General features: G+C 41.1%; 2 protein-coding genes across 8 annotated transcripts in view; one reads left to right on the top strand and one right to left on the bottom strand.

Annotated features, from left to right (window-relative positions):
- TSPAN4 (tetraspanin 4) overlaps positions 1 to 10,347 on the top strand; it is a 393,641-nt gene extending 383,294 nt beyond the window's left edge. For all 7 annotated transcript variants that reach the window (XM_042814264.1, XM_042814266.1, XM_042814267.1 and 4 more), the window contains 3 exons: positions 1,324 to 1,455; positions 2,911 to 2,994; positions 5,807 to 10,347. In XM_042814264.1, coding sequence (XP_042670198.1) covers positions 1,324 to 1,455; positions 2,911 to 2,994; positions 5,807 to 5,875 — 285 coding nt within the window. In that variant the 3' untranslated portion in view covers positions 5,876 to 10,347. The remainder of the gene's footprint in view (positions 1 to 1,323; positions 1,456 to 2,910; positions 2,995 to 5,806) is intronic.
- CHID1 (chitinase domain containing 1) overlaps positions 859 to 19,114 on the bottom strand; it is a 127,187-nt gene continuing 108,931 nt past the window's right edge. Inside the window, exons 17-19 of the transcript XR_006168093.1 lie at positions 14,567 to 14,690; positions 8,026 to 8,259; positions 859 to 5,590 (exon numbers count right to left, since the gene is read on the bottom strand). The gene's annotated coding sequence lies outside the window, so the exon portion shown is untranslated. The remainder of the gene's footprint in view (positions 5,591 to 8,025; positions 8,260 to 14,566; positions 14,691 to 19,114) is intronic.

Genomic DNA, 19,114 nt, shown 5'->3' with positions numbered 1-19,114 from the left:
AAAAAATCTGAATTTTGTTCATTTGGATGAAAAACCTCAGCACTGTGAGCACTGAAATGGCTGTATCACGGGCCTCATTCTGTGGGCACTTGAAGAAATGTAGGATGAGTAAGGCAGCGTGTGACACCCCTGCCCTCTATTGGTGTTGAATGGCAGCTCTGGTATGTGCACAGCGACCGGCCCCTCGATGCCCACAAAACCCATTTCAGAGGGAAAACTCTCTCTGGGACCGTGTAAAATACCGAATTAGGTCCTAAGTCCTGCTGATGCTGAACTTGGTGTGATGATGAGTTATCAGAAACATGAGGAAAAGGTTGTGTATGGAAGTGAAAAATATTGATGGGCTCAGATACAATCAGGTTTAAAAAAAAAAAGACCTTGGCAAGTTGTTTCAGAGCCAAGTCAGTTGCTGGTATAGCCTTGGAAAAGTCTGAAGTACTGCCTGTAGCTGAGAGCTCTGCAGCCCCATGCCTATAAAGCCATGCGGGCTGCCTTGTTTCACTCATTAAAACGAGTGCTGAAGTGCCTTGATACCTACAAGTTCATACATTTGAGTTAGCACAGGAGAGGCAGATGGTGTATACATCTAGATGCTAATGATCCTTGCTTGTTTTGTATCACAGGCACATCACAGATCCCACAGGGGAAGATGATCACAGAGCCATTCCCTGTGCTTTTACTTACGTTTTGTGCACTTGCATCCCACCACTCAAATGTAACAAACCTTGAGATTTAGCACTGATGTGGTCATTGTGCATTGCATCACTTGAAGTCCTGTTACTTAGTAATACCAAATAGCAACATTAAGGAGCTGCACCAGAGAGAAGAGTTGGAAACAAAGCTTTTACTGAGTCACAAAGGCTTTCAGAGATGATCAGCACAGAGAGAAGTTTGCCTCGTTAACTTAATGATTTCAGAAATAGTATGCAGTATAGATCACACTTTCTTTACCTCCTGGATACTGTATCTGTGTCCCAAATATTTTTTCCTGTCAGCAAAATAAAAATGATCATCACAATTCCGTGCAGTCACTCTTAAACTCGTTACGTGGCTGGCAGCTCCTGCAGCGTCCTGCCACTGCAAATAAGGCCTTTGTGTCTGGTCTCCACATTAGCCACATTAGTCTCTGTTGGTAAAGCTGAGGAAATACTACATTTCTTTAAAATGTCAAGCCCCTTCTGGTGTCATCAAGTGTAATTCAGTGCAATGAATAAGGTCCAGTTTGTATCCAACAAGAGGCATGGAAGATTCTTCCACTGCCTCAGAACAAGCAGTCACCAGTGACAAATCATCCTTACAGTATTGCCTTGGTTCTTCTTCCAGTTCAGATGCTGTGGAGTCTCAAACTACACCGACTGGTTTGAGGTGTACAACACAACCCGGGTGCCAGATTCCTGCTGCCTGGAATTCAGCGAGAACTGTGGACTCCATTCCCCAGGGACCTGGTGGAAAGCAGTGAGTGGCTCTCCAATAGCTCAGCAGCCTCCATAGAAAGGGCAGGCAGGCAGATGGTTGCAGTGATGCAGGTGATAAGGTAGTGATGTAACCCAGATCATCTCTAAGTGGGAAGGCTTACTTTGAGCTGTGACTTTTCACCTCCAATGAAGCCATCCATTCAAATACTTCTAGGCTTTAAAGGCTTTCTGAGCTGTTGTTTCATGTTGCAGATGAATACTTTCACTGATCAGGAGCACAGCCTAGCTAGATTAAGCTGAAAATGACAGGAATGTTTTTGTCCACTCTACCTACTGGATTAAGTTGAAGGCAAATAGCTGCTCACACATCTAACACAAACCTGGAGGAGTGCTGCCATAGCAGTAGTTTTGTGTGGCCTAAGCAGTCATGAGGCAAGGTGAGCAGGTAAGCCTGGGGTGTGGGGCAAGGCCAGCTGATGAAGTGGAAATGAAATGAAGTTTTGCTAGCTCCGGTGCTTTGCAAAGGAAGTACAAAGTGTCTTGGCTGTTCTTCGTGGGATTTCATGCATGCAGATTGACAGTGGTAGAGGCTGAGTTGAAACCAAATACGGCTCCAAATCAAATTCTCAATTTTAGGACTGGAAAGTTCTTACTGCATTTTATTCAGGGTACCAAGGTGATCAATGCAGGTTAACAAGGCTGAAATCACGTTTCAGGTTGGCATTAATCCTTGATGCATGCCGTGAAAGCCACTAACTGAAGGCAGAACACTCTTGCCCAGGTACATTTACAGGGCACAGGGCACAACTTCTTTCTTACAGAGAAGAGCATAGTATTTTAAGAAAGGTTTCACTTAGGCCAATTCTCATCCCACCAGTCCAGGCCAAAAACATGAGGTTGGAGCTGTTGCAGAATTCAAAGCACGAATAAAATAACAGAGGAACGCTCATACTGCAATTTAATCTAATGGAAAATGGTAAGAAATCAGCCCACATGCAACAGGAGAAGCTACTGAACAGCTCTCACTGGAACTTTTATTTAGGTAGATGTCTAATATAATGTTGATTGCATATATATGTACACGTACATATAGTATGTAGATATGTGTGCACGTGCATATATTTTTTTTATTACATACATTACATGATAAGCTTTTCCTGAAACATGGAGGAAAACAAATGAAAGGCTCATTCTAAAAATCTAACTGCTTTTAGTTGGATTTTAGAGGGGAAAGGTGCCCCGAATCCAGTGCTTGCTCATCTTTAGGCACTGGCCCAGTTTGTATGGAACAGGGCTTGTGCAGTGATTTGGAGGTGGCATTACAGTCAGTGCTCCGTGCTCAAGCTTTTAAATCAGAAATGCACTGTATTCATTCCAGTAGTGCCAAGATGAAGTACCCAGCAGCTTTGTGTGATCTGGCTCTTTCCTGTCTGTATATTCCCAGGGGAGTACAGCAGTGTGTTTATGGCTAATACCGTATTCTGTTTTATTTCAGCCTTGCTACGAAACAGTGAAAATATGGCTCCAGGAGAACTTACTAGCAGTGGGGATCTTTGGATTGTGCACAGTTCTGGTGCAGGTACACTGTAATACTGATTTTCAAATCCTAAGTACTCAGAACCAAATAGCAAGCAGACAGTCTGCCCAATATTAATTTAGTAATTCCAAGTTTTGCATGTTAGACTAAAACTCTCTCTCTTATGTTTTCTTTCTGTTAGAATAAGATACAGGACTGGGAATACTGCCCACATTTTCTGTGCTATAAAGCACTGTAAAGAGCAGTCACTTTATCAAGTGGTTTATCTAAGGCACACACTTGATTTAATGAAGAGGTAGTCCACAACATCCTAAGACAGAATCCTGATTATGGTAGGGTGCGCTGTCTTTTAGAGCACCAGTGTTTGTACAGTAATTTTCCAAAGAGTGCAGTCAGCTTAGCCTAAATATCTAATGTTAAAATAGCCTAACAGTAGCTTAAGTCTTCAAGCCCATTCAAAGTTCCAGGGTAAGTTCTAAGTTTAGCTGTTATTACCATAATTCTACCCTCCCAATAAACCATACTCCTTTTCAATTAATTTCAGTGAAAGCAAACAAGACTGGCACAGAGTTGTAAGTAAGATTTTCACTTGCAGTTACTTCCAGCCTAACTTTGGTCACAGAAGGGTCAGTCACCAGTGCAGAATTCTCTTAAATATCTGTACGTATCTTTAATCCAGCAATGGTGATTCTGGTCCCAGTGCAGACATGCTGGTTACAATGCTTACCCTGAAGTATGTGAAGGCTGCTCTAGAACTCTGGCACTTACAGCTGTTTGTCAGCCCCATATAGCATAAGGTCCCACTCCTGAACAGCACATTGAAGACAAAGTTTAATTTCCAGTTGCACCTCTCTCTCAAAGTCAACACATGAGCAAAAAGGATGGCATCACTAAGCTAAATTTACTCCAGATTAACTAATTAATTAATTTAAATTTTGCATGGTATAATATTGGAGCAGGAAGAGAGAATCTGGGGTCAGAAACTGGGATTCAGCTTGTGCTCTTTCTAACATTGGCTTAAGCAGGATAACATGTCTTACTTTCTTGTACGTCATGGCTACAACTTATCAGTGCAAATGCCTGACTCCTTGTGGGCCCAAATTCAGTACAGTTTTGTTCTGTTTTCCAATGTTTTAAGCAGATATGCTCAAGAAACAGGTAAGTGCATGCAGCGAGGTCATATGGCAGAGAGACAATGTAAGAAGGTTCTGTTGTTAACATGTCTCCACACTTAAAAAAAAAAAAAAAAGGCTTTTAAGCTTCTACCCAGCACTTAAGGAATCTTTAAAAGATGCATGAAAAACTCAGCAGACCATGGAGGTTTCCTTCTCACTGACTTTGATTATATTGAAGGAATTTAAGAGCAAACACCAGCTTTCTGACCAGCAGGACTGACTAATTTTGAATGGGAGAAAACATTTCAGACAATCTAAAAATGCTAATTAATGCTGCCAGCAAGTGCTGTGAAATACAGAGAAAATACCTCAGAACAGAGAAGCCTTCATCAAAGTCTGTGCTGAACTGCACTGTGTGGTTGAATGTAATTGATGATGAAAGACTTGATCCACTCTCACCTAACATGAACCGCGCTCCCTCTGTTGTTGCTGTGATGTGGTTGGTATCGCCCTAAGTACGTGACAGCTTTTGTTTTTCATGTTAATGATATTACAGTTAGAGTGACACCGTGACACAACTTGAAGGATGTACAGCAGATGTGGCGGGAGAATGTTCTTCAGTCATGCATGCTGGAAACTGTGTAACACATTCAGCCACTCAGGTTTTATTGCACAGCTGTCCCTGAAGGTGTTCCTTTACTGGGAAATAGAAGGCATTGTTCTAGGGACTACTTCCAAAAGGCAGCTAATCAATGCCTCACCACTCATTTCGTATTCATGGGCAGCAAAGATGAACAACTACGTAACCTTCTTTTGTTGTTTATTTATGAAGTAGCATGGGCATAATTCACATTCTTTCAAGAATATTCATAGATGGAATCTACCACCTAAGGAAACCTTAACATTTACGTGGTCAATTAATTAGGTGCTTAAAATGGAATTCACACCAACAAATTCTACCAGGCAAACCTTTATCTCAATGAAAATTTGTACAGCAGTGTTTGTTGTAAAGGAACAGCAATAAGCAATTAGTGTAAGTACTTCAACTAGAAGGAAAACACGATGGTCTTTCTCATCCCCTTTTTTGAGGAATTACTGTACCAGAGGCAACGCAGCAGGTCAGTATTCAGGCTGGGAGAAGCAGCCACCTCTGCCTGCTGCTTCTCTTGAACAGCCTGAGCAGAAGGAAAGACACATACAATGTTGATGAGCTACTGATGATTATGATTAATGCAGGGACAGTCTGCAGCGACTCCCCCAAAGGGATCTGTGCACACACATGCTTGGAAAAGTAAAGTGCAGTAAAGTAAACCACAGCATCCTTTGGGTCAGAGATGAAACTGCTTGTCTATCAAAACAACAGCTACAGAGATAACCACAGCCCCACAGCCAAGCAGGTTGCTACTATAAAACATTTTTGAACAAAAGACATTCAAACATTTATTTTCAATGTACCTCTTCCTAGTATCTGGTCACCTGCTTTCCATGGAGAAATCAGCTCTCCTGTGCCCTCATTGTTCATTCTGTAAAACAGCAATACAGATAAGGATAAAAGGCAGGCAGAAACTAGGAACAGAAGCAAGGAATGAGCTGGCAGGAAAAGCAGTGTGTGATGTGTCTTTCTGTGCATGAACAAAACCAGTGTAAGCATGCTTCTCCCTCTTTGTTTAGTTTTGTTTTCTTTGGTTTCAATAGATTTTCTCTCTCTGAAAAATGATTATTATTTCTTTCTCTCTTAGATTCTTGGACTCACCTTTGCAATGACCATGTATTGTCAGGTAGTCAAGGCAGACACCTACTGTGCATAGATACCATTCCCAGTCTTTTTGCTTCTCCTCCGAAGGACACAGGAGAAAACTCCTTCATGCTCATTCTTCTGACCTTTTCCCCCCCCCTTTGTACTATAAACTGTGTATAATGCTATCTTTCTGGAGATTTTGTGAATCACCCCATTTTATTGAAGGAGGAAGAAAAGAAAGATTCTGTACTTGAACTGGCACAGGTAAGAAGCAGCCTTGTCTTTGAATGGAAGAAAACCTGCAAACAGCCATGGCTCCTTTCCTGTGGCCTACAGCAAAGCAAAAGGAAGCTGCTGATGATGGGCACATCTGCAAACCAGCATTAGGAAAAGACTGCACTGACACAACCTCTGTGAAACCTGCCAGGTTGCCTTCCAGCATTTCACAGTCTGGAAGAGAAGGTGTAGAAACTGTACATTCTTCAGCACGGAAAGAAGGTACAGAATAGCTCGCACTGAATGCAGGTGTAATTTTACTACAGTTTGCACACAGCTAAAATGTCAAGAGCAAGCAGCCTTTGATCCAAGTATCTCAAGATGATTTTGTAGCCAGGAGAGGATCATCTTCAGAAATACGTTCTTTTAAAGGAGTATTTTTAATTTCAAGTGCTGCGAAGTCAGGCTTTTAATCTGAATCTGTACAGTGAGATCTGGCTGTTAAGGGAAAACAGTATTGAACAGTTATTAATTGCCAGTGGCATATAGGTGATAGTTGACTGTATATGTAATGTATGTTAGATTCATATACACCCACTGTTCTGAAAGGAGGTGAAAATAACCAGCATCTAATCTCAGAAGGTGGGAACCTTTCTGTCCCATTTTACATTCCAACTGAAATAACCAGGCAGGATTTCTTGTAGGAGGCACTATCGCTTATACCTTTGGGAAACAAGTAATTACTTTCAGCTGTATCTTCATTTCAGTAAACAACCTGTGAGTGGGCTCCTCAGTCATTCTACTATGATTTTATTTTTTATCATCTCTGTTTCAAGTTAGCCTGCCAAAAAATATCACTCATTTCCATGCTTGGAGATTTGTACTATGCTGTCAGCTGTTCCTTCCCTGAATGTCACCATTTCATTAATTTACTCTGGAAATATCATCATCTGCAGGTATGATAGAGTTCTCCTTGCTAAGGAAAAATCTTTGCACATTGCTCATTTTTCTAAGAGTTATTAAGACTTCAGATGTTTTTATGCTTAGCAGGTTTTTTTTCAGCTGTATGCTTACAACAGCCAAGGCACATCAGTCTTTGTTAGAACTGAAGTCATCTCACATTTGTGCTTTTCATACCCATCTCCCTCCTCCTGGCTTCAAAGGCTGTTGGCTACAATACGCCCACACTTTCTGGAATTTGCAGAAATCTAAGTCATTGCTTTCCTTTTGCCAAGAAACAGCCACACTGGTTGTCCCATTCCCCACTCCGCTTGAGTAACTGAAGTAATTTATACAGGACCCTTGTAGAATCTGAAGAATTAAATGCTTCCTGTTATTCAAACAATTCCCTGTCAGCACCCAGCTCCAGGTAATGCTGAAGCATCCTGGGGAAAGGAGATAGCAGGGAACAGGCTATCACAGCAAGCCACCTGGCCTGCTTCCCCCCCAGGCAGCCTTTTGAGGACCTCTCAGCTGGAGACAAGAGCCAGCCACAGTGCCCTGTTTTCACAGAAAGCCCAGTGCATCCACTTCTACTGAGCCAGACGAAGCATATATCAAGCTCAGGCACACAAGTTAACCTGTACTTCGGTGCTTACAACAGCAGGTCTCAGTCACAAGTGACATTTTGCTTACCTTGATTTAAGGCAATTTCCAGCAGTAAAGCTGGCCTCACCAACCTACAGTATTGAACATCTCCTTAGCTCTAGCAGTAACCCTTCTCTGGACCTGCACCACCAATGAATCTAACTCTCATTTATGCCCCCTTTTAGGCATCACCCCCTGCAGCACGGGGCATTTAGCTGTGCAAAATAAAGTGAAAGTAATGCACTATTTTTGTGTATGTATCATGTGGCTTCCCAATCACAAGCTATAACAGCCTCACCACCACTAAAGGCTTTTATTACCGTGCCAGCAAGCCACAAATGAGGACAACATGTGACTGAAGTTAAACAGTGAGTATCCCAGTGAGTACAGACAATCTGTGCCTTGAGCAAGACTTACTTGTGGAGTTGTAATCACGGTGGGCTTGATGCTCTTTGCTTCTTGAGCCCAGGCTGGCTGTCAACAGTTGCACTCTTGGAGCAGTGGTAGAAGTTTTTTCCTTTCCTTTCTCTCTCCATTTTCCTTAACTGCAGACAAACAGCTGTAGCCTAGATGTACCATGTGTGAGTTTTTCCCGTGATTCTTAGTTTGTACTCACTGTTTGCTTCTGCTGACAGCTCTGAGTTTCCAACACTGAAAAGCAGCATAACAGAATGATGAACACATTAATAAAACATTGATTTTTTAGGAAAGATAAAAGTAGACAAGTCTATCTGTAGTGATCCCAGCCATTAAAAATTAACAGATTGACAGCAGGCCCGATGGCTCAGCTGATAAGAGCAAACCGTTGTGCAACAGAGCTTCTGCAGAAGGCAACACTCATCAGTTTGCCTGATGGAGATGTAGGGACAAGACATCACAGGCCTCATCCTGTGAGCCTCCCAATAATGCATGCTGAACTCTTAGAGCAGACTGCTAGGCAGACTTTCAGCTACACCTACAGAAGTAAAAACACAAAATGAGAAACAGGGAAGACACACTGCGTTTTCTGGTTCCCTCTAATCATGTGCGACACTTTAGGCATCCTTACAACAAGACAAACTGCCTCAGTTTTCAAAAACATGTATCTACAGACAGTATGAAAGCATTCACTTTGTAAAACCTATTGCAACAGCAGCACCTACTGAAAAAAAACCAACAAAACTCACTGCCAATAGAGGTGCTGGTGCAACTTATCACTAATTTGAACTGGACTGTTTTCTATATTTGATGTTATTGACTCTCTTCATGCAGGTCTAGCAGATGTTACGGTGCTTAAAGCATTACCAGCACAATCCAATTTCAAACTTCTGAACATACTGACTGTAACACGCCTCAGCTTTATCATATTTCTTTTCAAAAGCATTACATCCTTTTCCTCCTGATGAGGTCAGACTGCTTCGTGTTGTGTAACAGCAGCAATTCTTTTTCTAAAAAGAAAAACCAGATTGTTCCATATTATGTATTAAAACATGTACAAAACTTGACATGGAATTGGTTGATTACAATTACCCTGTAGTACATAATGCCTAGTGCTCATAGTGCATTTATGCAGAGTAACACAGAAGTCATTCCAGTTGCTTCCTTTTGTGTTTTTGTCACTTGCATAGTAAGGTCTTTTATATTATTTTCACTCATTTTTAAACGTGAAGGAGGACTCAATACATTTAAAGACAGAACCAAAGGCAACAAAGAGCACAAGGCAGAGAACTCCTGATTTAAACTCCTTGCTCTTTCTGCTTAAAAACAAGATATGAAGGCATATGGTGCACAGCTGGACCTGAATACAGCAAGACCAGGATTTAGCTTTTAGAGTCAGTCCAAAATACTTCTGGCTTTTCATCTTCACAATTATAAGAAATATATGTATGTATATTTAAGAAAACATTTTTTATTTTCCTGCACAGCAACTATCAGCAGCAGCCAAATTGTATTGCTTGTACCACAGAATTATTTAGCTCTAGCATATTATAATGCACAATCACTGAAATTCACTCCAGTTTGCATTCTATGAGTATTTCTTTACTCCTCCCCCTCAAGTTACATCAACTTGTACAGGTTTATTCTTCCATTTAATAATCTCCATTTGAATGCAGCACTGTATGTATGATTTGTAAAACCAAGAGGGAGAAACTGCACCGGAGTTGTACAAATGCATTTTCCAGCATCAGCAATCTGGCTGCAGCGTAAATCCACCCAACCCCCTCACTGCTCACAAGCTGATTTCCATTTCCCCATTAGAGTCCTTAGTGCATGTGGCTTCAGGCTGCTTCTTCCCCCATTCATAGGCAGGACAGGAGGTTGTCAGCATGGAAGAAGTTAATGCCCCTCACTTACCACTCGGCTTCACTGCTGTGCTAGATAGAAATGTGGCACTGAAGGTAAGCAGGAAAAAAAAAGAGGAAGAAAAAAAACGTCGACTATGGCATTTATTTTAAAACCCAACTCATTATTAACTTTGTCCACAAGGATTTGTGCTATGTGTGAATGATCTTCATAGCTACTTAGGCAATTCACAGTAAGAAAACAAGTCAGGACTCGCTATGGGAAATTGTGTTTGGATTCCATTGTGAATTCTCTTAGATTGTCACCTGTATCTTACCACAGTGGGCAGATCTCCTCAGCTCTTTGGATTTTGTCACTGCAACAACGATTATACATTTTTGTGCATTCATATACAGAACAAAATTGAAAATATACATTTTATTTTTAAAAAAATTATTAAATATTCTTTAAACTTTACAACAGAATGTCTTTTGTATTCTTTTTAAGAAGCTACACTGCCAGCTATACGAGTATATGCATAGCCAAAGGTGGGCCAGCATGCACTGTACATGAGTTTAAAAAACAAAAAGCAGCATACTTGTTTTTGTCATTTCTCATTACCTGTCTTTGATTTGATCTATCCTTCGTTATTGATTTTTTCTTTATTTACACAGCTTACCCATTGCCAGGTAGATTTATACTCCCTTCTGTTTCCTCTTAAGGGCAATCTCAAATTATGTGGTAGTCGATACAGGTAACGCTTCAGAAAATATTGGGGGATCAGGCTTAATAATGTAACAAAAAGCTGCACACCCCAAACCAATTGTTATGTGTAGAGCTCATCTGTCACTGATAATTCTGAAAGTGAGTAACTTCTCTTTTTCTGAGGTAGTTGCTTATACTCAGAAATTACTTAGGAAAACAGAGGAAATTAACACCAGGCAGTGTTACAGTGGAATGTCAGAGACTCCTACTCCTGATCTCCTGTGTCAAATCAAAAGGAGTTCTGCTTAGCCAAGTACCTTGTCTGATACTGCTTTTTTGATTTACTGCACCCTTCAGACACATTCCCAAGTGAGCTCGCCTCTAAATTCGGTGCCTTCTGAGCAATGCAAGCTAATGAAAGGGTAGATAGACACAGTGTGAAAATGGAGAACCAGACAGCTTGGAGATTGTTGCAGGAAGCCTCACAAAGCTGGCGGACATTTCTTCCACCCTCAGGCCTGCATTCCTTGCACTTCCTTCATCCTGTTAAGTGCACCACTAGATGGTCTCACTGACCACAGCTGGAGTCCTTTTCTGAATTCTGAGAAGATTGCCACTTCAGTCTTCTATTCTAACAATGAATTTCACTATATGTTAAAAACAAACAAAAAACCTGTCATATAGAGAGATATTTTAATGCGTTGCCTTCCAATTTCACGTAGTCACCACTGAGTCTATACTTCAGAAATGCTGAAATATTATTTAATGAATATTATGGAAATCTGTGGGCAAAGAGCAGCTCTGTCACCTTCATAGCCTAATTTGTTTCCCCACTAAGGTTTTAACCCGGGAAATACAGATTACTATTGATTTCCAGGATCCCATTGTTTCAGAATTCAAAGACCAGTGTACCTTCCCCAGCAGCTATCCTAGTTCAGTTGTCTTTGCTTCCTGAACTACACATCAGCACAGACAGGTGTTTTTCTATTTCAGTCGGCAACAAGCTGACATTTCAGCTGACATCCTGCTTATTTCTCTCAGATGTACTCAGAACAAACCAGGAATTTCAGCTTTAGCTGATTATACTCACTGTATAGGTTGAGTACTTTCTGTCCTCATGGCACTGCGGCCACAAAAGAAAACAAGCTAAAGGTAGCAAATAAAACAAGAATGTACAGAGAATGCTTCCAAAGAGACTTAAGGGCAGCCTATAAATCTTCATCCCAACTTTTGGCTTGAGACATCTGAAGTACAAAATACAGAGCCCTATATGTTTCTTACTTTCTGGTATGTTAAAAAAGACAAAGAATCTATCGTTAGTAACTTACCAAGCAACTGCAATTGGAAAGGCTGTTTCCCAGCAGTGTCTATGTAAGTCATTTTACCCAAGGCTATGCTTTTTTCTTTTTTCTTTTTTTTTTTTAAATTATTTCCTTATAGACATGGGTATGTTATTCTGTTCACTAGAAATGGTGATTTTTGTTGACCTGGCCAAACCCCTCATTTTACATTCTCTCAAACAGCCAGAAAGCATTCATTACACCAATGCAAGAGGGCAAAGTGGGGTTCTTGAAAGCTGCCTCACAGTGGATGTTTCTTTAGTGAAGAGATGTCCAATCCACTGATACCGTTTCTGATGAAGTTGTTTGGGCAGAACATTTTGTTATGACAGAGTTGCTTAACACAGACTTCCCTGTACCAGTGGTTAAAGGAATAATTTAAAAGCATGGGATCCTTTATACAGTAGAAACTTCCCACTAGGTTTCCACAGGACTATTACAGGATGTGGTTTGAATCACAGGCAACAAAAGAAAATATATAGTTGTATATATCTGTAAAACAAAGTAAGTTTTGTACAAGGTATAGCATAAAAAGCAATTATTAACATGTACTGCCTATGTATTTATTTCCCCATACTGACAGTGAGAAAAGTTTAAGTGTAAAGTACTCATCCTGGAGATAAATTACTACAGAAATAAAGGGATTTCGGGAACCGGTTTGTGAAAGTCTATTCAGATGCACCTCACCTCCCTCCTCCACGGAGGCCTTTCCTCAGTCATTGATGGACACAATTAGACAATTCTGATAGCACCCAAGATACTGAGATCAGCCTCAGCTCACAAACATTCCCTCTGCTGTTTTGAAAAGCTCACCTGCACCCACACAGTACTGAGGGGATGAGCAGTGTAGTCATCCCCACATTTTTCCTTATGGCAAAGCTAACTGTCCAGGTAACTTCTACCCCAACAAATCCACCAAACAAAAGCCCTACACCGAAATCCCACTGTGCTTTCATTTCTGAAGGAACTGAACTCTTCCTTCCCACCAAGGAAGTTAATTTTATTTACGGACTGAGTTAAGATGAAGCATTTGCAGATCTTTAGGAAAAGAACATTTCAGCATGGAGCTGGTTCTGGTGCTTTCTTGGAAGCTCCCCTCTTTCCCTCAGTGTACCTATACCAGATGCTGCTTATGACAGTCCAAGTCACCATGATTCTTTACAATCAGGACATCACATAGCCCTCCTCCTTGCCACCAATTGCTACTGGTTTGCAATTGCAGGAGCTTTACCTGAAAGTGACACTGGCATTAGATGAGTAAGGAGGCGGGGTGGGGCTGCAAGCAAGGAAGGGCTGTTGGGGAAATTCTTTTTGCTATGAGCTCAGCTGCAGGAACTTGACAGTATGTTAGAAAGAGAAACAGGAATGTTTTGCCCCCAGAGTCAGAAGCACTTTGACTGTTCTAGTGAGCAGCAAAGTTGTGGCCTGGGCCTTTCAAGAACAGAGATGCCCAAAACCTCATAGTTGAAAGTAGTCCTACATTCTGGGGAAGAACAGAAATTGTGGACTCAGACCTGTATGCAGCTGAAGGCACTGGGGATCTACAAATGCAAATACTGGAGTACATAAATTGAATGAATGTCGTATCATTACCCACTTGCTTTCCCTAAACTAAATAACTTACCAGCTTGGAAGTACAACTTGTTGTCACGGAGCCTGCTTGATATTTGGTGCTAATAAAAATTGAAGTTTTAAATTTCTATCCTGTGAAGTCCGTGCATTCAAGTTCTTCCTTATTAATCACCTTCTTATGTCCAACTGTGCACCACAGATGGCTAATGTGACACAGTACATTCTTCACTACCAAAACGTTCTTTGAAATAAGTCCTTACATGTTTAAAGGAATTGTTATCACATGGAAAACTGGAGTAATTAAAAAACTTCCTGGAGATCACCCATGCTGACGGAATCAAGAGTTAATGTACATTCAAGAAATATACTTATGTACCTTCTTCTGAGGATCAGAATATTCCAGTGCAAGCAATCTTTGTTTTTAAAGGATGACACAGGACTCCAATTTATGTTGTTTATGTTTGCACCAAGAAAGTCAAGGAAGAAAAGGGACACTAAAAAATAACAGATATTAAAAATAAAAAGCCCCCACAAAAACCACAGACGCAGAATATGGGTGAAAATGGAAACTGCCCAAGAGCTGGGCATGCAGTTGTAGTCAGCTGAGCAGTGTTCTTCCTTACCATATCGCACAACGGAGCAGCATCCCATGAAATACACGGTAAGCCCTTCACAACAACACAAAAAGATGCTCCCAGAACTGAATCTCAGCCACAGTACATGTAAAGTACACAGTACAGTAAAATCTCTCTACAAACCATCCCACCCAATCCGTGTGATTTAGCAGACTGAGAAGTTCTGAGTTTTGTGTGAACGTTCAGGTGATGGATTCTTGTCTGTAGATGCCACAAGTCAGATGTACGTAAGAAAATCTGCGATGTCTCACTGATGCTGCAGTCAGGAGCAATCAGCTGATCCCTGGGTACAGTCTTACCACCTCATTCACTCATACAAGTTACTTCCTAGTAGAGGCACTGCAGCTGATATTGCCACCCGAGAATGGGAAGCAGTCACCAACCCCATCCTTAGTATACAAGGTCAAAAGTATGCATATAAGTGTTCAGTGCTGTTTTGCTCACCTTTTCTCTTTGATCCTGCTGTTGTTCCATTCCAGCTGCTTGCCTGTCCTTTTCCAGTACTCCGACAGCAATTCCATCAGCTCCCCTCCCTGATGTTTTAGGTTCACAGAGCTTAGGAAAGGGCCTGGATGATGAAAACAGTTACAAGGAGTACAGAAACTGATTTCTCTTATCTCCTCCAGCCTTCAGTACTCCTGGCCTCCCAGGAGATCAATCTATGGAGAAGTGAGGGTGAGTTTATATATAGCTTAAACATCTGAAAACTGCTGAGATCCATGACGTTTTGAGAACTCAGCGCTTGACAGCTGACACATCACTGGCTCTCATGGAGCACGGTGTCCTGCAGGTTAGAAGGTTCCTTAACATCAGTGCAATCACACAAAATGTCCGGGTGTTCAGTCACACAACCAGACCTAGCACCAAGTAGCTGAGTGCCCTGCTGCCTTATTTACACAAGAAGCACTTTTAAAGCACTAACAGAAATTCACACAACACAGCTCCGATGATGTAAGCTTATTTCATTTTCATATTCATCCAGTGACCTCTCACTGAAAATTAGAGATTCCCTGAGAGTTTTATAGCATGAAGTGGCAAATTAAATTGAAATTGAGATAATCCCCCGAAATGTGTACACAAGTAAAGCAACTCCAGATACCTTTCACACTGGCAAGTTCTTGTATAAATAAGAAAAAGTAATCTCCTTCAATGAAGGTATTCTCAAACCTTTCAGTTTCTCTGAAGACATCCCCAAATAAATCACGTTGTGTCTACACTATCATCTGCAGTGGGACCACTCAGATCTCTATCAGAGAATGAATTAATATTGAAATGTGTTATATGAACCAGAAGCACCACTGAATTTCCCAGCCAGGAGTTAAAAAAAAGAAAAAGGCAGCAGTGTGAGGCAGCCGTTTTCTAATCTCATCTGTCTGCCCTACTGATAGCACACAGCTCAATATGGTTTTTATTTCAGTATTTCCACATAGCAATATTTGCTTGTGTGAAAGCTTAAACAACATATTGGTTCATGTAAGAAAGTTGCAGAGCAATTCGGTTTTTTTTTCATTTTTTCTTCCAGTTTTGGTTAAATTGTTCCAGTGGAAACAATTAATAAATTTTCATAATAAATGAAAAAATGGAAACCCTGAAGGAATGACATTCTGCATATACAGACACATAACACGGAATTTAAGCCCCAGGAATGAAAGCAGATTTGTCGGCAGGAAAGGTTGTGCTGCAGCTTCATTTATGTCTTCAATGCAATTTCTGAAGCAGAGAATGTGATGATTCCCCAGGGAAATTGCACAACCACAATGCCTAAGCATATTTAAAGATTATCATTCAGGGCTTTTAAATCCAACTCTGTTTCCATTAATCCACCGAGCTGCCGGCCCAATCTCACGTTGGCAGGCTTGCTCACTCTTTAACAATAGAAAGCTTATTAAATATTAAGGTCTTAATCTTAAGTACTTCTGTATGTCTGAGAAGTCCTAAACAGTGCATAGGAAACAAACATTTCCCAACTAACAAAAAATATATAAGGGGTGGTATTAGGTAAAGGTGGATGTCCCCACACTACCAGAACTGTGCAATAAATCCATTCACCTTAAAGCAGTCGGTGTGTCTCTGCAGCCACATTCTGCCCTGCTTGCCTAGACACTGGGTTAATTGCCCTACCTTGAAGGACAAGAGCTCACTTCTCTCCTGCCTTGAAATGCCAGCACAGCCACAAGAATGAGGTTTGTGGAAGAATTCAAAGTACTCAACCCAACCTCAGGACAGTTTCAGATAGCAAACAGTGGTCAGACGGGCAACATGCCCACAGGGTGCAACATGGATATTGCCAAAAATGAAAGAAAGGGGAGCTTAGACTCTGTGTGTATGCATCCATACTCAGGTCAATCAAGTCCAAAATACTGCATTTAGTGTTGAATCATTGAAGAAACACAGTTATCATTTCTTAGAAAGAAGTTCTGCAGGTATTGCATTAAAGTGAGGGGGCACTGAGAGTTAGAAAACACATAGGGCTACAAAACCCTTGGTGGGGATAATACAGCATGCAGACGTACAATGTAAGTCATTCTGTTCTGCAAGTCAATCCCTTTGTTAACAAGGGATTACCATCACAGCATTTGGTATCATTTACACACGTACAACTCATGTATTAACTCCTATATATGCAAAACTCAATTCGACGATTCGCTCCCGCAGAGCACTTTGTCAAGGTTTCTACATACAAGAATGTCAGTACATCAAATTTAAATATCCCAAGGTGTCCTGAATGACTGCAGGGCATGGCCATTCACAGGAGCCCAGAGGAACGTGGTTTCTTCATTTACCCACAACTCAGCAATCTTTGCCCTTCTGCCAGCAGCCTGTACAGCCACACAGACTACAGGGAAATGTAAGGCCTGAGAAGCGACCAGTGTGAAACCAAAACAATATTCTGATTCTTCTGTAAGACTGAAAGGCCACTCCTTTAAACAACTGCAGATTTGGTAATGAAATGATCTCCCTGTAATCCTATCAATCCTTTGTATGTGCAGTAGCTCAGCTTGTTTATGCTTTACTTCATACTTGGCTATCTGTTTTATAAGATGCCTCTAGGAGTACTCGCTGTAGGTGCTTACAAATGCTCCTTTATGCAGAAAATAGCAAACCCAAACAATGGAATCATTTTAATGGACTTAAGGTACACAATAGTTTGAAAGAAAATAATGTGTTACTTACAGAAGCACGGGAAGTAATTATTCAGATAATGTGCAGAACAGTCTCTGGGACATTAAATAAAAATAAGCATCTCAGCTTCCTTCTAAATACATTCTTTATAATCTCCTAATAGGTAAGCCAAATTTGTTTTGCCATAAATTCTACGCACCCTAATACGAAGCTTGGCAGATTTACGATCATTTAATTTCCTTCTTTAACCTTCTTCATTCTTAAAGTTTTGTTTAACATTGGCAGAAATGAGCTAGAATAGCTCAAATTAAGTAGAGATCAACCATGATTATGAATGGACAGTTACCAGCCTCTACTCCAAATACTCCTGGAAATAAAAGGGATTCCTTCTGCAAAGCATTACTGCTCCTCAGACCAACATTTGCCTTTCCAGACAGACTGTACATATATGGTACACAACCCACGACAGGGCTTGCAAACACGATGTGCTTTTTAAAGTGTACCCTAACCTACAACGTTGTAGGGTTTAATTTTGTGCAAATAATTAGCCTCATCTTCACATTCCTAAATAATTTCTGATGCACATTTTCAATAGCAATGGAAAAGGACACGGCACAAATAACTTCAGAACTAAGCCAGACATCCCTCCTCAGGGCGATGCACATTGGAGCTCACAAAACACTGCCTTGCAGCTGAACATCAGGAATTTTGCAGTCTGACAGTAAAGTTTTACAGTGAAAGAACAGCGTGGGATGGAGAGATGCCCTTAGGGAACCCGAGAGCTTTACAGGTGCCTCTCACTTCCAGCTCAGCTTTTCCAGTCCAACACAGCTCCATCAAAAATTCAAAAACACTTCCATGTGCAGTGAGTCACACTGCTGCCCTGCTTTGCTCATGCTTGTAGACATTGTAGATGGCATCTCCCTACCATCGTGATGAAACTGCCCAAATTTAAGTGCCTGACACCTGCACTATCAAATGCTTCTCACAAAGAAAGATTTTATTATTTCAGGTTTGTTCTGAAATTAGAAGTAAATTCTTTCAAATGTGACTGTTTACTTCCCTGTAGCAGAAATGCTAAGTCACGGCCTGAAGCAGTGATGGAGCACCTGATGGGAAGGCAGGGCCAATACAGGGGAGCCCAGGTGTATGCAATGTACGTGAGTGACTGGAAGAGGTGGAGCCAAGATCCACCCCTTCCCAGACCTCATTTAAGGGTTGGCACTGGAGGCAAAGGGATGTTGTTGAAGATTCCTGTGTACTGGAGGCCTTCTAAGGGTAAGTAGCTTCTTTCCTTTATTTCTATGCTTTTGGCTGCTGTGTTTGGGCATATCCTCACTTGTTACAGCCTAGTACTTTTGCTTCTCTGCTGGCATTGCCGTGCTTACTACTGCCATTCCAGAATGGCCCCAGATGAGTGATATGATGCCGCTAGTGGAAATGTCTTAAAAAAGGGAACAAAAGGATATTATTGTGAAAGCAGCAGGATCCATGAAAACTAGCTGAGCTATACAATTGCACAGTACTTCTGTATGCTCAGTAATGCTTTCTTTTTCATCACACAAAACCACTTGCTGCTCTGTCCTTCCAAACAATGCTTATATACTTAATGCAGGAAGGGTGAAAGGCACCATTACTACTCTTGAGTTCTCCCATTCTCACTTCTTCAGCGCAACTGCAGGAGATGAAGCTGGATCATGTTTTCATTTGAGGTTCATTAAAAGAATGGCAATCAGGCTGCAGCTGTACTGCTAAAAATCTGTTTTAATTATAAACAACGATAAAAATCTAAGAACCCAAATGGGCTCCCAACACACGAGTCAGTGGAAGAGACTCCAGATCCAGCTTTAAGTAGTAACAGTGCCTGAA

Source organism: Centrocercus urophasianus, unplaced genomic scaffold (genome assembly GCF_019232065.1).
Source record: "Centrocercus urophasianus isolate 14NV4802_14NV808 unplaced genomic scaffold, USGS_Curo_1.0 seq_14, whole genome shotgun sequence".
Lineage (NCBI taxonomy): Eukaryota > Metazoa > Chordata > Aves > Galliformes > Phasianidae > Centrocercus > Centrocercus urophasianus.
Note: the sequence above shows the minus strand (reverse complement) of the source record. Positions and strands in the feature narration are given on the sequence as shown.